The sequence below is a fragment of the Sinocyclocheilus rhinocerous genome, unplaced genomic scaffold, assembly GCF_001515625.1.
Source record: "Sinocyclocheilus rhinocerous isolate Xijiao unplaced genomic scaffold, SAMN03320098_v1.1 scaffold2653, whole genome shotgun sequence".
Classification (NCBI taxonomy): domain Eukaryota; kingdom Metazoa; phylum Chordata; class Actinopteri; order Cypriniformes; family Cyprinidae; genus Sinocyclocheilus; species Sinocyclocheilus rhinocerous.
Window position 1 is genome coordinate 480,243 of NW_015664693.1, and position 20,072 is coordinate 500,314.

Sequence of the window (20,072 nt, forward strand, 5' to 3'; positions counted from 1 at the left end):
CAGTGAAGACATTTATAATGTTACAAAAGATTTCTATTTCAAATAAATGCTGTTATTCTGAACGTTCTATTCTTCTGTGAATCCTGAAAAATAAAATGCATCACAGTTTCCTCAGAAATATTCAACATTGATAATAATCAGAAATGTTTCTTGAGCAGCAAATCAGCATATTAAAATGATTTCTGAAGATCATGTGACACTGAAGACTGGAGTAATGATGCTGAAAATTCAGCTGCGCATCACAGCAATAAATTACATTTTAACATATATCCACATAGAAAACAGCTATTTTAAATTGTAAAATATTTCACAATATTACTGTTTTTACTGTATTTTTGATCAAATAAATGCAGCCTTTATGAGCATAAGAGGTTTCTTTCAAAAACAACAACAAAAAAATCGTACCTACCTTAAACCTTTTGAACGGTAATATATGTAATTTAAAATTTAGTTTGTAAAATAAGCATAATTTCCCTTAAGCAAAATATAATTTCTTATATTTTCTTAAATTTTTTTGACTTTGGGATGAAATATGACCTGGGCATGTTTTTGAAAGGCTTTGATCCAACTATCAAAAAATGGAAAATATCAGCGTTAAGTGTTCTATAGCTGTACATAATAAGGAATCGTACTGCAGGATGAAAGACATTGATGGCCTGGACTGCAGCTTTGCCCTTTTGCTTGAGTCCAAACACCAGGTCAATCCACTGGCAGAGTGTCTGCGAGACTTGATCTGATTCCAGAGCCTGTCTGTGAATGAGGATGAAGAGTCGCGGGTCATTCCTGGCCCACGGCGGCAGATTCACGTGGTTCACCCGCTCGCTGTTCTGCCGCACGCCAAAGTCAAAACCTGCCAGAGGGGAAAGTGGGAAATACCACGCTAACATTAGAAGAGGGAAGATGCGTTCAAATAATTCAATTCTAATGTTTTTACATGATTATTCATTGCTTACATCTTGAAGATCTAGGTTACTTAAAGGTTATTTCTCTTTTTTGAATTTTGACACAGGTGTTTTTGTTTACTAAGACTCAACAGCATTTCATAATTTCATTTGATAAAAACTATCTTCACATCAAATACACGCAGAAGCTTAAAGGCCTTTACAACAACTCGTCAAGATAAAAGTTCAGTTTAACTTGAAGAAATTATGACAGAAATATATTTGTTTTGTACAGTAGCATATACTTCTTAAAGTAATAAAAATAATAAAGCGATTAAAATAATTTAAGGAATATCATTTTTCTTCCATGCTTTAATTTTAAGAGTAAAACTCTGTTGTGCAGCACTTATTTTGTTAATGATAATGTTTTACGCTTTCATTTTATTACCACCATTTTTTAATAATAAATTCATATTAAATTGTGAATCCAGAAAAATTAAAACAGACAATACGCTATTTCCAATAAAAACCAAACATTTCATAGGCACCGATCAAAAATTTTAAGAAATTATTAACTTTAGTTAATTTTAGTGGAATTCATTTGATTATAAATTCTTCTTAACTATAAAAATCTAGAATTTTTTTGTACTAAATTGCAAAACTTTTACTAAATTGTTGTCAAATTGTGTAAGTTTGCTTTTTGTGTAAGCATGCTTTTTAATTACGAAATTAAATTAACCATCAAAATGGAATCCAGAAAAATTTAAATGGAACTTGGAAAAATTAAACAAATAAATGAAAAAATAAAATGGATTTCATATGGCCCTGGAAATGTCATTATTGTTAAACCTTTAATAAATTGTTAAATTGTGTAAGATTCGAGATTTTAACTAAATAGGCATGCTTTTTGATCATTAAAATTTAATTTAACCATTAAAACAGAGCCCAGAAAAAAATAAATTGGAATTTGGAATCATGAAAGGTTGGATGCTAGAAGAAGAGGTCAAGAAAACCAGTAGTACAAGAGCGCCACCTTCTCTGTTGACCAGAAACTCGGGCAGGTAGAAGAACTCTGGGATGAGCTCTTTGACATCCGTCATGGACTCGTATGATGACAGACGCCACGTGGTGTTCATGGAGTGGAACGTTCGGTCAGGAATATCAAAGCTTTGGTCTGCGAGACACAAAACCTTTCATTAGTTTCTTGTGTAACCTGATATGGATAAACCAACCGAACTAAAAATAGACTGAGAAAGAAGGAAAGACGAATAAAGAGGCTGGATGAAAGGCCTGATCATCTTTCTGAGGCTAATGCATGTAGCGTGAGACTTCAGAAAGGCTCTTTTCAATGACAGCCTTTAAAAGCATCGCACTGGCATGTTTGAAGACCTCGCTGCACACGCAGGAAACACAGGTGCTGTTAAATATTAAAGTAGCGATGCAGAATCCTAATTATGATGCTGAATAAACTCAATGAGCTGCAGCTGTGTAAGCCTGTCATACAGAGTTATGAACAGACAACACATCATGCATTCAGTCTTTATTAAGGCGCGGCTGCATTCGATTTTAAATATTTGATTTCATGTTGCAGAGCTTCTGTTTTCTTGGTTTTGCAAACAAATTAAGATACATTCAAAATGATAAAAGTATGTAATAAGGTACCAAAATAATCAAAAATATCAATATTGCTATTTATTAACCCTGTAAACCCTGACATAAGAAATAATAGTCTGCATCTTTTTTAAACGGACATTTTATAGACAAAATACAATTCAAATCTAAAAAGTTGCATATTTGTTATTGTGGAGCATCATATTTGATCTTTTATGGCTTATATAGTATGATATAGCGAGAATATGAAGAAGAAGAAAAAAACTTTAATTCAAAGTTTTATGCTGGGGCTCAAACTGAACAAAAATGTGCAATTTGGTGCAGATGCTGATATTTATATGAACAAAAAGTGATGAAATTCTGAAACTTGTAATGGTAATCTTGTTATGAGATCTTTATAGCAGATACTTGCATAAAATGATCTAAATATCAGTGGTCACTCTATATCTCCAATAATATGTCTTAGTAAGATGATATTTAAATGATCCAAATATATAATACAATGCAATCCAATGATGATTGAGAGATGAACAAATAAATGTTCTTCAAATGCCTGATGATCATATTTGACACTCACATTTGATAATCACAATTCAGCATGATTTTTCTAAAAAAAAAAGAAAAGATATATGTATAATCAAGTAAAGCTAAGTTGCTTCAGTCCAGTAAGTGTTTATCTTGAAATATTACTAGTTATTTTTACGTTTACTTTTGATTTTGACAGCAGAAAGACACGTGAAGCATGAGCTGGACGCTTGTACAATCACAATAAAAGTATAAAATAAAAACTCTAAACTATCAATCAGATGACAGAAGGCATGGAGTAGATTGAGTTTCACCGGATTAACAGCAAAGTTTGAATGTGTGTATCATTTATAGGTCTTAAAATGTGTGTATCAAACGTGACACAGCAGGCTTTATAGGGTTAAATATCATTCCTTGTGTTTGAATCTGCTTGGAGTGAATTTGGTCTAAAGGCTGAACAATCTTGAAAGCTTTTTTTCAAATTCAAACTGACCTTGATAGGCCAGAAACATCTTGGTGAAGGGAGGCAGCCGGACGAGGAAGTGCAGGACGGTGCCGCTGTTGGAGTAGTGAGAGCCGTAGTGATAGGGCTGGACGGGGGGCATGGGGTCGTCCTCTCTCTTGCCTTTCTTATACTCCTCCTCCAGGTACTGTGGAGGAAATCAATGTTACTTACACTTACACACACCTAATGACATTAAACATGGAAGCTCATAAAGCAGTAATGCAATGCATTATGAATACCAATAATCAAAGAGTGTTATGCATGTGTAGAATGAAAGCGCTTTGAGCTGCTCTGTATTGAGCCTTTCGTATTATAATACTTAATTTTATAGTATATATAAATATATTTACTTGTTTTTAATGAATGTATTTTACAACAATACAAAGAGCAATGTGTAACATTTTACAAGATTTAGTCCTACACTTATTCACTTTTATAAATAATGTTATTTCACTAAATGTTTAGATTTTATAAAATTATTGTGCACTCATGGTTTTTCTAGAATATCTTTTGCTGCTGAATAATCCACTAACCTAGTTTATAATAGCATTTTTGTCACAGATTATGATTACATATTTCTTTAAAATGAAGTTGTCTATATTTAGTAGATTGTGTTTAACACACAAAACAGTGATGATCAGGTCAACACACAGAAGTATAGAAAATCAACATTGATTTAAAAAAAAAAAAAAAAACGACACTGGTATCGGATCGGATCGGAATCGGCTGATACTCAGAATTTTCTATATCGGATCGGATCTGAAAAAAATGATATCGGTGCATCCCTAATACTAACTGAAATGGTGTCTTATAAATGTCTTATAAACGCATGGGACACTTGATTCAGAACTGATTATAATACAGAAAAATAAATGATACTCCCACAAGCATAAAAATTGTAAAACTCATATTATTTAATAATGTATTTATTAATATTATAAATAATATATTATAAATCATAATAAATAATAACATATACATCATAATTAAATAATATTATATATATTATAAATTATAATGTATATTATTATTTACAATAATGTGGCTGTAGGAATGAATTTCTGTGATTGCCTTTTCTGCAAAGGACACTTGTGAAGCTACGTCAGAGTTTGGCCAGAAGAAAATATCTTAGAAGGCAACATAGTGTTGCCACCTACTGTTTGGAACAGCCTTTGTGCTGGAAATGTGCCTATGATGCCTAAAAATGCTGCCTACGTAGGCAGCTCAGCAGGTTTTGGAACAGAGCCACAGTGTGATTGGTTAACATGCGCTGGTGTAAACAGGAATTAGAGCCTGCAGTGCTGCTGTACCCTGTAATTGTCCACATAACGGTCTTCCTTCTCTTTAGACTGCACCGCGATGGGTTTGCTGAGGTTCCTGTTACATCAAAAAGACAAACAGAAAGCAAAATGGAGTGCCACTTTGTTAATTTGCATATATTTCCATTTTCTGACGGCAATACTAATATATCTATATTGCAATAAAATAGTACAAATGGAAGTATGTAAATTCCATTCTGATCAACTACTACTTTTCAACATATAATTATAAATATTACAAATTTAAAAAAATAATATTTTATGTTATAACTTATTTTATGTATATATTAGTGGTGTCAAAATTAGCGCGTTAATGCAGGCGATTAATTTTTCCAGTTTAACGCGTACAGAGTAAGGAGAGATGACTGATAGGAAAATGGCAAATGATTTGCAGATACTGAGCACCAATGACAAACATCTAATCTTGTAAAATGTGTGGTAGCGGCAGTACCTACCATTGACAGAGTCCGTGTGATTGCGAATCTCAAAAATGAAAGTGAAAGTAAATTGAGAGCGCGCATTCGAAAGCGGTTTCAATGTCCTGCATATTAGTAGCGGCTCCCTGATGGCCGCAATTTATATACAGTATAATTACCCAATGATATAATTGCGAGAGAAAGTTTTTTATCCTCCCAACTCGTAGGCTATTTAATATATCTATTTCTATATCTGTATATACACCTATATATCATTTATATATAAATGTATAGTATCTAATTCAATAATTAATTTAATTATCTAATAACAATTCTGATTTGACAATTCTATTAAATATTTATATGTGGTGAAAAAATAAAACAAAATCTAAAATATTATATGTATCAGTTTTTTATAATATTTTATATTATTTGAATATTAAATATTTATAATGAAAAAAAGAATGGAACTAATAAACATCAGGTATATATCAGGCTATCATTACCGAGAAACACCACACAAATAAAGTAATAATTTTGGTTCTGGCCTGTAAATGGAGGTGTCCTGCAGGTCCAGCGTCTCACTGGTATAGTCTCGCAGGATGAAGGGGAAGACGGGATACTGCATGAGGTCGTTGAAGGAGCGGCCCGCGTGCTTGTTGAGGTGGGTGAGGTACTCGAAGTTAGTTATCTGTCCTGAGCTCCACAGGTGCGTGAGGGCAGAGATGTTCCCGTACTCCAGCAGGTTGGGCAGCTCTGAGCTTAGAATGTTGTGGTAGACGTTGTCACGGAACTGAGACGGAGACCAGAGAGTGGATCAACAGGAAGTTAGAGTTGGGCAGAACTGACATTGGAATTTACTGAATTGCATTTAATAAATCATTCAGCAGCTAACGCTCATGTGTTTGACAGCGATGTTGTTACCTTGGTGGTATCAAACGCGAGCAGCAGCGTCCTGCCGTTGGTGAGGAAGATCTCCATAGCATTGTCTCTGAGCTGCCACCAGCGCTTGTGAACCTCCTTTATCTCCTCATACGTCCAGGAGAAGGAGGCCGGTTCCGTCTCTCCATGAGGACTCTGGTGAGAAAACACATTATCAACCTCTAAAACACACAAATGCCTCATCATATCTATTAGGGGCAGTATGACCAAACTCCAGTGTTTCCCCTGCTCCCCCAACGGCACCCCCCATCCCCCTTGAAGGTCAAGTTCATTTTATTTAATTAGATTTTCTCTATAGCGCCAGATCACAACAGAAGTCATTTAAAATTACCTTTCCTATAGAACATATCTATACCTTGTTCTTTTATTAAACAAACTAAATAGCCTTACGTTATTTATCTTATTTACACGACGGCATGTCATTTCGGTCTCTACGTTATGGTCGCGCTCTCTGTATCACGCACAGCATTAAATGAATGTTTTTTTGCCTTAAAAAATTTAAATACACAACACAGAATTTTTGAGCAAAAAATCATAAGGCTATGCTTTTTATGCTTTCAAATAATTAGACATGCTAAAACAGAATTTGGTAACAATAAAACATAAGGTTGGAAAAAATAAAACATTTCACAGGGCCCTAAACATGTAATATTTGTTAAACTTTTAATAAATTGATGTTAAATTGTTTAAGTTTCATGATTTTAATTAATTAGACATGCTTTTTGATTAATAAAATTTTATTTAACCATTAAAAAGGAGTCCATTACCCATTAACAAAAACGGGTAATACGGGATAACTTGTATTATGTTGCCACTTATTTTAAGTTACATTTCTAATTTTTGTTTAGTTTCAGTTGAAGTACTAAAATAAACTAAATAAACTAAAACTACGTAGACATTAAAACAATGAATAATAATACAAATTCCAAAAACACACAACAAAATGACTAAAACTAAAATGAAAGCATAAAATATACAAATTAAATCTACTTCAAAATATTAACAAAAACAATAATGGTTTATCAATGATACTAAGATAACACTGGATTACATAATAATAATAATAATCATAAGGTGGTAAAGCATATTTTTGAATAATTCAGAGAATTAAATATTTTACATGTATTTTTTCTTTTTGTCTAAAACTTTATGGACAAAAACGTAAAGCTCAGATTGTTCAAGATAAATGAACGATACATTTTTACTATTACATAGAACCGTATATTCCTAACGTTTAGCAAAATAACTTACTTGGTTATCAAGTGTCTCTGCAACATTATCCTCCACAAAGTACATCCCAGATTTTCCTGCCGACCCATAAAACAAGATTTTAGCGTTCAGTGAAGACAATTAACAGCCAACACAAGATGGATGTTATGGAGGGTGGACGAGTCTTACCCAGCAACAGCTCTCCTGCCGTCTCTCTAGAGGGCGCCACACTTACGCACTTTCTTGTAAACCTAAAGGGAAAAAAAAAAAAATTCGGGTTTTAAAATTATTTGAAATTCTGCAATGTGACTCCGAAACAGACTAGTTACTAGCTGTGCAGTATCAGTACCTGATGGGCTCACTGGTGGCTTTGTCCTTCACTATGGATGAAGAGGAGTGAGTTTTGTCCTCAAAAAGGAAGGCCAGAGGAGCCTTGATGGCATCTGTGACGGACAAACCACATGCATGAGACCAATAACATCAACAGCATCAAAAGTGGATGAGTTTCTAAGTTCCATCATTCCAGCAACCACTTCCTGTACAGGCAGTACAGCGGTGGTATCATGGTGATGGTATCAGATGGCAACACCAAGTTACTGCACGATTAACATATTTATATACTATTCTGATTATCTCTTAACTAGGGATGTAACGATTAACCGCGAGCCGGTTGAAAATCGATTCAAATATGTGACAATTCAAATTGGTTGAGATGCTTAACAAATCGCAATTCAATTAGGTGTAGGAGTTTATATGAATGCATGTCTGAGGGATCGAATCGAATCGTGAGTTGAGTGAATCGTTACATCACACTACTCTTAACTGTCACCGTCCCCTCAGTGGCATGCCCAAGTTTACTTCACTACATTACAAATAAATCCTAATCTAATCATGACAAATGGAAAGGTCTAAGACTCCTAAATGGATATTTTACCACTGTTATTTGTTACAAATTATGTAGGAACAGTAATAGATTAATTTATGACAAGAGTGCACCTCAAAATCTACATCATAACAGGAGTTCTGACCTTTGTCACAAAAAGTCTTTTTCCGTTTACATTTTAGAAATCATCATAAATTATATCGATTGTATTACAGGTTTTGGTACTTTTGTGTCAGTGTTATACTCGTTTGATCATCTAGAAAGCACATCTAGATCACATCCCGAAATGTAAAAAAGTAAAATTTTATTTATTTGTTTACTTCATTTATTTACTTTTTCATTTGTTTGTTTACTAATTAATCTACTTATTATTTACTTAGTAATTTATTTATTTACTTAGTAATTTTATTTACTTATTAATTTATGAATTTATTTTTTATTTTATTTACCTATATACTTGTTCCTTTTACTTAATTACTTATTAAATGTAGTTTTTTTTACTTTTTTTATTTATTTACTCAATTGTATTTATTTACTTAGTAACTGACTTCCTTTTACTAATATTTACTTCCATTTACTTATATACGTATTTACATACTTCTCTTGGGATGAAAAATGCCATGTTCTTGAAAGATTTGTTTATGCTTTGAGTAAATAAACTGCACCATGAAAATGCATTGTAGATAATCTAGAAAACAGAAAGTGTTGAGTAGATGTTTGAAGTGCTTTCTCCAGTCAGAGTGCTTGAAGCTCACCGTCTAGTTTGCGTCGGTCTTTCAGCAGATATTTGTTAGGGATGGTCAGGTAGCAGCGCTGCAGGCGTCTCCGCTCTCGGTTGGGCCCCTCGGTGGGATCCAGCTGCCAGGAAGTGGGGTAAGATGACTGATCATACCACACCGCCCTGTTCCATGGGGAAAAACAACATCACATGGTGATTAGGATGAGTAAATGATGACATGATCGAACTATTTTAGTTAGGGGTGTAACGGATCGTAGATGATGTTTTGTTTCGCCAATTTACACATTCAAGCAATTTCAGACCATACATGTGAAAGAGAAGTCAAATCGGATTTGTGTGCCTCTGCGCTCAGCCGCTGCGCACATGCAGAGAGAGAGGCGCGATTCAGACAGCGCGTCAACAGATACATACACACAAAGTTATGTTACAATACCTGTTTTGGCAAGTATTCTGGTAAACACAGTTATGTCTTAAGTGAACGTAAACAGCTGAGAAAGAAACCGGATGTTTGTCAGTATTAGGTCCGCGAATTTGGTCTTAAAGAGACAGCAGCCTATAAACACCTGCTTCTCTCTGCTAATCAAACAACACCACAGCATTAACAGAGATTAATCGGTATTTAACGTATGCAGTGAGCATTATTGTGTTGTTTTACACTTAATTATTACATTTCTGCACCTGAATATTACTGTTACTAACTTTATGCTGTATTCATCTATGCTTGTAATTTGTGTAACTGTTCTTGTTTTATTACTGACTTAAGCTAGTAGTTTCTGCTGGGGTATAGAAGTACTTAAAGTAAGCTTTTAGAAATAAATGAAAAGCAAACTTTTCAAACTCCAAAAAAATGATCCGATCTGTGACTCAAAATCTGTAGTATGATCCGAACCATGGGTTTTGTGATCCGTTGCACCACTAATTTTAGCTGTATCGCTCCAGTGAGCGATGCTGACCGGTCGTGAGTGAGCTGCTGCACGAGCTCCTGCCAGTGGCGGCTGGCGCTCAGGTCGGTCTTGTAAAGGCCTCTGATGTGCTGCATGACCTTCTTCCGCTCCATGCCCTGCCTGAGAGACACGTTCTGGGTGACGTCAGCAGCAATCTTCGAGATGTCCTTCGACTTCCCATCCAGCCTCTGCAACAAGCTGAAATAGAGGACGGAAGAGCTTAGAAACACGCCTAAGAAGCGTGTTATTTTGAGATGTTGTGTTTCTCTCAGAGCGCTCACCTCCTCTGCGTGTTGGCCAGCTTCTTTTCCCAGGCTCCTTTGCTGGTTCTTGCCTCTGACTCGTATTTCAGTTGCTCCTTAATAAGGAATAGTAAAACGGCTTCAGTTGAACATTAATAAAATGCAAACACTTCAGCTGAGCAGTTTTGAACTACAGACTATTTAAAAGTAGTCATATTACTAGCATTCACAATACAGGTATACTGTAAACTGCAAAAAAAAAACAAAAAAAAAAACAAAAAGGGCTCATGCAAACCTGGACTATTATTATACGCAGACCTCAGGGGGAAACTAAAATGCTACAAAAGTGCAGAATATGACCTTTATTACTCGAGAAACCAGTGCAATCAATCTCAGCAAATAAAAGTAAAAGACTAACAAATGAATATATGAATTACTACGCATATGCTCTAGTTTTGCAAATATTTACATTTACATTTAGGCCTAAATTTAAAATGTATGTATTTAAATTGCATATAAAATTTCCATCCGTTTGGATTACACAGATTTAACATAAATTAATCAATTTAATGTGATGCATATTTGTCAGTCATATATAAATGAAGCAGGTCAGATTTCTGTAATGGTACTAATAAACTGAATGTGTTTTAAATACACAATAACCAAGTTTATATATTTATTATCAAATGTTCCACAGATATTTTAACCATGCTCATGCTTTTTAACTGAATATATTTAATTGTTTTCACAATGAACAGATTTATGCTGATTCTAAGCAATATGAAAAAACACATTTTGAAAAAATGATTATTTAAATAAAACCAAATAGATGCAAACAGTTAATAATAAACTATGCAAAGATTTTTTAAATGCATGTTCCATTTATGAATGACTGAAAAATATGAATCACATTAAGTTCATGTTATGATATGTCATAAGACTGTTCATGTTAAAACTTTGAATAGCATATAAAATCGCAAGTACATTGCATTGAAGTTCATGCATTCCCTGTGAACCAAGCACACGTTCTCCCTACACTGTTTGAGCTTGTTTAAACAACACAGCATATAACCTAATGGAGTGTGTCTGGCCATGCGCACCTCTTTGATGGCTTTGAGGAGGTCTGGTTTGGCGGGAGCGCTGGGTGGGATGCAGCGGTGGCCGCAGAGTTTCAGCGCTGTCATGAAGGTGTTGGCAGCCGCCTGTTCTTCTTTGCTCAGGGCGTCTTTGTGATCGTGTAACAGCTCGTACAGATACAGAGCCAGCTTGGGCCCGTGCTAATAACAAAAACCACACCAACAGGAAGGATTTTGAGGAATTAGAATTAGTGGTATTTATAATATATAAGCATCTCTGCTATTGGTCGCCCTCCACTGTAGATATCAGAACTGGCCATTAAAAAAAACATACTGACCAACAACATAAATTCATTTCTAAAACACATTTACAAACCCGATTTTGCTTTATTCAATAAAGCAAGCCCAATATTGCTTTCATTCAAATTTGCATTGATTGCAACAATAGGCATTTATGGTTGCAAAGTTTCACCACTATTTTGATACAGTACTGCAAGTTTGCATTGAAATGTATTTGTAAAAAATTATTTTTCATCCAGTAAGGATACAGTAATTAAAAGAAATGTCACTATTTGACCATTTAAATATTTTAATAAATATGTATATAAAGCATATTTAAACGCAAGTAATTTTAACATCCCGTAATTAAAATATACATGTATTAATCTTGCTGTTTTTTCAGTCTTCATGTTGTACATTACTTCTAAATTATGTAATAATTAGAAGTTTAAATTAAGTTGTGTCTTGAGATGTGTAATTGTTCATTTCTTTAACCAATAAAAAAAAAAGACTTGTTTTAAGAGTTTCTGATTTAACCTTCAATAGCAAAAATGGTTAGTTGGAAAGTTGGATTCATTTTCATGAACCAAATACAGTATTATATCACTGAGAAAATAATGACAGCCCAAAAAAGACCTTAAAAAAAAGAACTGATTTTTGTACCATTCATTGAATAGACCCCTTGCAAACATTTCTGCAATGCTTAGAAAATGGTCTCAAATTTGTGTCAAATACTTGATCCAAAAGTGTTCTGTGTGACTATTTTGTCCATTTTGTGTTAGTTCATTCATCCCTTCAGCAAGCTGTGGCCATTAATATCACATTTTTTCCCCACCAAAACTTTTGTTCTGACAAACTTCAGAGTGTCAGCTACTGTTTTGTGTAGTTTTTACCCACATTTAGTCAAAATGAGGTGTTAGTTAATTGCTTTATGCAAACGCCGCAATTCTGCTACGCTGGGTCTCTGAGGGTTAATGGTCTTTTCAGTGCCAGTCTACAGTATAATGGAGAAAGCAGCGCTGGAGAGGACAGCACTGCTGCTATGGAAACAGTATCATGAAGATGTTTCTGTGGGTTATTTACTGTATGTCAGCAGCAGCGTAGTGAAATGTCACTGTCTTCCTCCCAACAGAGGAAGTGTGCATGTGAGCTGTGCTTTGATTGGATACACAAATCTGATAACTGTCAGCAAATAACCAAAGCAAAATGTCACACCGTCTCTGGTTGGCATGTAAAAACAAAAAGCCATTTCTGTCAACATATCAGCTTGTCAGACGGCAGCGTCCTCACCTCGAGGCCGGGACTCAGGCTTTCTCTGAGGATCTCGGAGTAGCTCTGCTCGTGGACAAACTCTAGCGCCTCCTTCCTGTCCTCCAGAGGAACTGCGGGGCTGAGCGTGTGCACCAGCATGCGGCCGATCTGAACCCTGAACGTGTCGCGACAGGACCAGAGGATTCGCTTCCACTGCTGGCGAGGAGCACCACCACGACCGGTGCTGCCCTGAGGAGATGAACCATCACAAAAAACATGTGACACTGAAGCATCGAGAGAGACATAACGTTAACATATAACTACACATTTATCACATGCTCAAGTGTTGTGCATTTTTATTTGCCCATTAGGTATCACAAAGGGAATGCATTTCAATAGACAAGGGCTACAGTAATAAATTTAAACAAAAACCATAAGAAAAATAAAATATATATAAAAAAAAAAAAAACTTTAAGTTATTTTATTTCTGCTATTTGTCAAGACAATATTTCTCTTTTTCTTTTGAATGAAGTTGAAGAACTAAAATAACAAACTAAAAACTAAAACAATAAAAACTATAGACAAATAAAAAAACTACATAAAAATACATATATATAAAAATGACAAAAACACAACAAAATTACTAAAACTTTAACTAAATTAAAATGAAAAGAGAAGATAATTTTTTTTTTATTCAAAATATGAACAAAACTATAATAGAATACCAATTATACTAAAATAACACTTTAATAGACTAGTTTCACAATCTTTTCTTGTCTCAAGATTTACAGGTACAAGAGCATTAAGATGTTTAATATGTTTTATTAGCGTTTTCTGGGATAGTTGGGAAGTTTGATTCATTGTCATGAAACACTTTGAAATCCCCATTATTCACATTTGAATGTTTACGAAAATCTTTCATGGCCTTTTTAGTAATTTAGTTTTTTTTTTTTTTATTTATACATGCAAATATTGCTGTTTATTAATATTAGGGATGCCAATATATTTAAATTGACAATTTAAAAACATAATTTAATAAAATACACAATGCACTAATTAATCAAATTAATCATAAATAATCAAATATAACAATATTTGCTGAGAAAACCTCAAAATGAAGACAATTCAAAGATAATTTTGGACACTTCAAATTTTTGATGTCTCTGGAATAATGTGCATTGAATCAAACAAATAAAACCAGTAACAAACAAAAAAAGGGTCACTTGAATTTTAATGCTGATGTCTACTGTAAGCGACTCACCAAGCCTATCTTTATGCCCTCCATCATTAGTTTGAGAATATCTTTGCGGAAGCTCTTCATGTTGCCCGGTGGGATCGGGGTGGATGGCGTGGAGCCGTTCTCATCGGTCGTTTGCTCGCCAGGTAACGGCATGGACTTCGAGTGATCAGGAGACTCGGGAAAGTTCAGGAAGTCAAAGAAATCCTGGCTAATGTCTGGAGAATACAGACAAATAGTAAGCATGGAACAAATGCATTCAGTCTACATGGACTGTCTCTTGTTATCACTAAGAAAAAGTACCATGCTAGACTGCCTATACTTTCAGAAGCATGTAAATTGCATTGAAGTGTTTTGTAATGGCTGCACAAAGCCGATGATAATGTTTATGAGCAGATATTATCACAGATTTGATGTCTGTCTTCTGTACCTTGATAGATGAGTCTGTTAACAGCCAGAACCACGAGTCTCTGCAGTCTCTGGACCAGCTCCGTCTCGCTGGCTCTGATGGGGTTTTCTTGACTCATCCTGCGCTGCATCATCTGGTTAAGTTCATCGCTGGCCACCGAGCGCATTCGCGTCAGCAGCGAGTCTGACTGGGCCACCGTGAACCGCCTCCGACCTGATAAAAACACACAACAACATGCTTACTGAACTAAAGGAACTGTTCGTAAAGAGCAGAGGATCAGAAATCACACAAACACATAGGGATCAAGAGACAGACAGACAGACAGATGCAGATATTAACATCCGCCTTAAGTGATGATTAAGTGGTTAGCCTAGGCAGGTTGTCATTTACACCTGAAATCCAACATGCATCCTAGTACAATTTTTTGAAAGATGTTTTTGAAAGAAGTCTCTTCTGCTCATCAAGGCTGCAAATATTTGCGCAAAAATACAGTAAAATTGTAAAATATTACATTTTAAAATAGCTGTTTTCTATGAGAATAGATGTTAAACTGTAATTTATTTCTGTGATCAAAGCTGAATTTTCAGCATCATTACTGCAGTCTTCAGTGCCACATGATCTTCAGAAATCATTCTAAGATGCTGATTTGCTGCTCAAGAAACATTTCTGATTATTATCAATGTTGAAATCTGTTGTGCTGCCCAATATTTCCGTGGATACATTTTTTTTCTCAGGTTTCTTTGATGAATCGAAAGTTCAAAAGAGCATCATTTATTTGAAATAGAAATCTTTTGTAACATTATAAATGTCTTTACTGTCACTTTTGATTAATTGAATGCGTCTTTGCTGAATCAAAGTATTAATTTCTTTTTGAAAAAAGATGGATGTTAAAGGCAGGTGTAAATGAGAGAGAGTGCGAATGATAAATCAACAGACGGAGTTGCAGGGAAAGTCTTCGAGTCCTGGTGCAACTCTGAGTTGATTTATTCTGGGTAATTGAGGATAACACACACAGGCACCAGTAGTCCAGGACACTGGGCGGATGAGCAGCAGACACGCTTTAATCACTTCACTGCACACGCTCAACATCCCTGAGAAAGCCAGGATGTTGTCGCCTGTTTTTTGCGGATAGGGTCGAAGGCTACCTGCGTCTGAGGGGAACATGTAGGAGTTTGCTCCGGTAGGGGAGGGGAGGGGGGAATCCTGGGACAGGAAGCTGAACGGGGAGGGCAGAGGAATCAGTCCGTACGAACAGTAGTGCTGCCGGGGAATACGGGGAATTATGGAGTCTTTCAGCCCCATTGAACCTTGGGAGTGTGAGGGGAGGTGATAATACAACAGAAACACATGAACGGTGAAGTGTAACATCCAGGGCTGATGGTTAAGACAAGATGAATGGAGATGAAACACATAACAAATGTATACAGATATACCTATCTTTTGTCTGTTTATAGTCTCTTTGTGTGTGCATATTCAAATTTACCAACAAAAATCAGTCCTAAAAGATACGGGAAAGAGGCTAAATGTGACCCTGGACCACAAAAGCAGTCTTAAGTCGCTGGGGTATATTTGTAGCAATAGACAAAAATACATTGTATGGGTCAAAATTATCGATTTTTCTTTTATGCCAAAAATCATTAGGATATTAAGTAAAGATCATGTTCCATGAAGATATTTTGTAAATGTCCTACTGTAAATATATTAAAACTTAATTTTTGATTAGTAATAAGAATTGCTAAGAACTTCATTTGGACAACTTTAAAGGTGATTTTCTCAATATTTAGATTTTTTTGCACCCTCAGATTCCAGATTTTCAAATAGTTGTATCTCGGCCAAATATTGTCCTATCCTAACAAACCATACATCAATGGAAAGCTTATTTATTCAGCTTTCAGATGCTGTATAAATCTCAATTTCGAAAAATGTACCCTTATTTTGTGGTCCAGGGTCACAAATGTGTTTTACAGAAGTAATTTGAGACAAATCTAACTAATAGATGTAAAAACACACACACACAAAAAAACAAACAAATAAATTATTAATAATAATAATAATACTTTCATGTGTAAAGCCACAGATCACTTTTGGGTCAAAACTGGTTAACCATCAAAACACACATACATAATTTAAAACAAAAATATAGCATAAAATGTAATAAAACTATAATAATAAAAATAATAAAAAGTGTAATAAAATATATAAAAATACTTTTGAAAAAAAAGTTTGAAAAAAAATCTTTTTTAAATGAATTTCAGCTAGTTTACAAAGAAACATTTCTCAATTAAAATAATACAAAAATAAAAATCAAATATAAATGAATAAAAACTATCTAGATACATATAGAGCTAATAAAAATGACAAATGCACAACAAAAATACTAAGCCTTAAATGAAAATGGAAAAAAATAGAAAAGCTAAAGAGAAAAGCTAATTCTAAATATCAATAAAAACTGTAATAGTATATTAATGATACACAGACCAACATGAGGGTGAGTAAATGATGACAAAAGTTTCATTTTAGGGTGAACTATGCTTTTAAAGATATTTCAATAACCTGAACCATCACATAAAAAGACAAATACCATCCCCTTTGACCTCCAGACCTGCTCACCTGCGATACTCTTGCGTTTCTGCTGTAGAGCGTGATGCGGTGAAGTGGGCACGTGATCGTAGCTGCTGGATTTCTGAGGGTCCTGATTGGCCGTGGTCTTAATGAAATCGATGGCTGCCTGGATCACGCGGAACTGCAGTGCTGTGGCCATTTCTGAAGCGACAACAGAGAATTTCCTTTTTCATTTTAATGACACGTCACATATCATTGTAGTATAAAAGTATTAGTCTTCTTTACCCTGTGTGCGCCGAACTTTGCTGGTCTGCATGTAGCCCAACAGGGTGATCAGGTCTTCAATGATGCGGAAGTACTGAGATCCCGAGGAGCTGCAGGAGTGGATGGTGACGGCCACCAGCAGCTGCTGAATGTCACACACCACCAGCTTGTAGTCATTCGGAGGAATCCTACAGAGCAACAGCATCATGTAGCCTGGAAAACTACAGTTTCAAAGTAGTTTCCCCAACACTAGCTGCGTTTACATGGCCCCTACTAATCCGATCGTAATAGGACTAGAAGCACAATTTAGACCCGAAGTAGATAAATACCAAGTGTGCTTTACTATATGCGACAACAGCGGGAAACTCTGTATATTCATGCAGTGTGCGCATGTCAAAAGATTAAAGGATTACTCCACTTCCAGAATAAAAATTTCCTGATAATTTACTCACCCCCATGTCATCCAAGATCGTAATGTCTTTCTTTCTTCAATCGCAAAGAAATTAAGTTTTTGGAGAAAAACATTCCAATATTTCCCTCCATATAGTGGACTTCAATGGTGCTCAACGGATTGAAGGTTAAAAATGCAGTTTCAGTGCAACTTCAAAGGGCTCTAAATGTTCCCATCCCAGGAATAAGGGTCCTACATATATATAATCGTCCTACATCGCTGTTTTACCTTTTTTTGTATAGGGCATTTGACCTTTTTTGCATGTTCACTATGTAAACACTGTATTTCTGCAGGGATGTAGGACGATTTTGAAGTTGGAGGAAAAAATGAGATGGGATTTTTTCGACCTACCCTAACTGTTTCGAACCGGAGTGCACAGAGTACGCATGCGCATCGCAGAGCTAGACAAGACGAGCATTTGAGGTTAAAAAGTTTATAAATTGTACTTTTTTTTTTTTAAATAACGGATCGTTTCGCTAGATAAGACCCTTATTATTCCTCGGCTGGGAACGTTTAGAGCCCTTTGAAGCTGCACTGAAACTGCATTTTTAACCTTCAATCCGTTGAGCACCATTGAAGTCCATTATATGTGACCCTGGAGCACAAAACCAGTCTTAAGTCGCTGGGGTATATTTGTAGCAATAGTCAAAAAAAAATTGTATGGGTCAAAATTATTGATTTTGTTTTGTGGTCCAGGGTCACATATGAAGAAAAATCCTGGAATGTTTTCCTCAAAAAACTTAATTTCTTTGCGACTGAAGAAAGAAAGACATGAACATCTTGAATGTAACGGGGGAGTAAATTATCAGGAAATTTTTATTCTGGAAGTGGAGTATTCCTTTAAATCCGATCAGAAGCTTGTGACATATAAACACGCATATCAACCCGATCACTTTATTTAGCGTTCATGTAAACACTACGTTCGGATTTGTCAATCAGAATGAATTCATTCCGATGGAAGCAAAAAGTGTCCATGTAAACGTAGCTACTGACGTCAAATACGGTGCATTACCCGTTCTCCAGGCCGTTGAGGGTGGACAGCGTGTTGAAGAGCACGTAGAGCAAGCCGTGGTCCAGCAGGATGTCAGCCAGCTTCGGGCAGGCGTTGAGCAGCTGCAGCAGCAGACACAGGCCGTTGTGCACGAGTGAGTTCTCGTACAGAGAGTTCTCCAGCAGACCCAGCACAGGGATGATACAGCGCTTCCTGAACGGGGAGATGCTCTCCATATCCTCCAGATCCAGACTGAGAGAAGAGAGCAATATTGGCTGTTATTGATAAGGATGCTGCTGGGTAAAGTTTCATTCAGTAGACATCATGCAGAAGGTTCTTGAATGCGTTTCCTCACAAATATTTATTGCAGTAACACGAAGTCTAAAAAAAAAAAAAAGGAAAATGTGTCTTCACAACTGAAATACAAATTAAATAAGCACACATACACATTTTAATAATATATAATTTCAAATGAATAATAACTGTTTACTATTGTCTTTTTAGAGCTGCTTTAAAGCAGAATTTAATTTTGCTTGTATCATTGAATCACTATTTTCTTGTTTAACACTGTAAAGTTGCTTTGAAACAATCTGTATAGCATAAAGCTCTATATAAATAGTAAATATATAAAGGTGACTTGACTACAATATATAGTATAAATATGTTATTTTTGCATCCTTAAAAATATTTATTGCAGTAACACGAAGTCTAAAAAAAAAAAAAAGGTAAATGTGTCTTCACAACTGAAATACAAATTAAATAAGCACACATACACATTTTAATAATATATAATTTCAAATGAATAATAACTGTTTACTATTGTCTTTTTAGAGCTGCTTTAAAGCAGAATTTAATTTTGCTTGTATCATTGAATCACTATTTTCTTGTTTAACACTGTAAAGTTGCTTTGAAACAATCTGTATAGCATAAAGCTCTATATAAATAGTAAATATATAAAGGTGACTTGACTACAATATATAGTATAAATATGTTATTTTTGCATCCTTAATATACCATTATAGTATTTACTAATATTTTGAAATGTTTAATAATTTTGCTTGTTTTTGTTGTTATTAGTTTTTGTTTTCCAAAATATATTTATTTGTTTTTTATTTTTATATTTTGTCATTTTAGTACTTCAACTTAAACTTAAAGGGGTCATATGATGCGATTTCAATGTTTCCTTTCTCTTTGGAGTGTTACAAGCTCTTGGTGCATAAAGAAGATCTGTAAAGTTGCAAAGACTAAAGTCTCAAATCCAAAGAGATATTCTTTATAAAAGTTAAGAGTTAACCACACCTACCTAAAACGGCTCGTTCTAACACGCCCCAACATA

The 20,072-nt window shown here is 35.0% G+C and overlaps 1 protein-coding gene across 1 annotated transcript in view; it reads right to left on the reverse strand.

The window, feature by feature from the left end:
* LOC107730379 (lysosomal-trafficking regulator-like) overlaps positions 1 to 20,072 on the reverse strand; it is a 97,745-nt gene that overhangs the window by 11,273 nt on the left and 66,400 nt on the right. The window contains exons 24-42 of the mRNA XM_016541202.1: positions 18,758 to 18,988; positions 17,316 to 17,482; positions 17,079 to 17,231; positions 14,490 to 14,681; positions 14,084 to 14,277; positions 12,862 to 13,071; positions 11,317 to 11,493; positions 10,256 to 10,332; positions 9,984 to 10,172; positions 9,047 to 9,192; positions 7,758 to 7,851; positions 7,598 to 7,659; positions 7,451 to 7,506; positions 6,182 to 6,334; positions 5,806 to 6,050; positions 4,833 to 4,899; positions 3,511 to 3,667; positions 1,915 to 2,055; positions 599 to 850 (exon numbers count right to left, since the gene is read on the reverse strand). Of these exons, the coding sequence (XP_016396688.1) occupies positions 599 to 850; positions 1,915 to 2,055; positions 3,511 to 3,667; positions 4,833 to 4,899; positions 5,806 to 6,050; positions 6,182 to 6,334; positions 7,451 to 7,506; positions 7,598 to 7,659; positions 7,758 to 7,851; positions 9,047 to 9,192; positions 9,984 to 10,172; positions 10,256 to 10,332; positions 11,317 to 11,493; positions 12,862 to 13,071; positions 14,084 to 14,277; positions 14,490 to 14,681; positions 17,079 to 17,231; positions 17,316 to 17,482; positions 18,758 to 18,988 (2,963 nt within the window). The remainder of the gene's footprint in view (positions 1 to 598; positions 851 to 1,914; positions 2,056 to 3,510; positions 3,668 to 4,832; positions 4,900 to 5,805; positions 6,051 to 6,181; positions 6,335 to 7,450; positions 7,507 to 7,597; positions 7,660 to 7,757; positions 7,852 to 9,046; positions 9,193 to 9,983; positions 10,173 to 10,255; positions 10,333 to 11,316; positions 11,494 to 12,861; positions 13,072 to 14,083; positions 14,278 to 14,489; positions 14,682 to 17,078; positions 17,232 to 17,315; positions 17,483 to 18,757; positions 18,989 to 20,072) is intronic.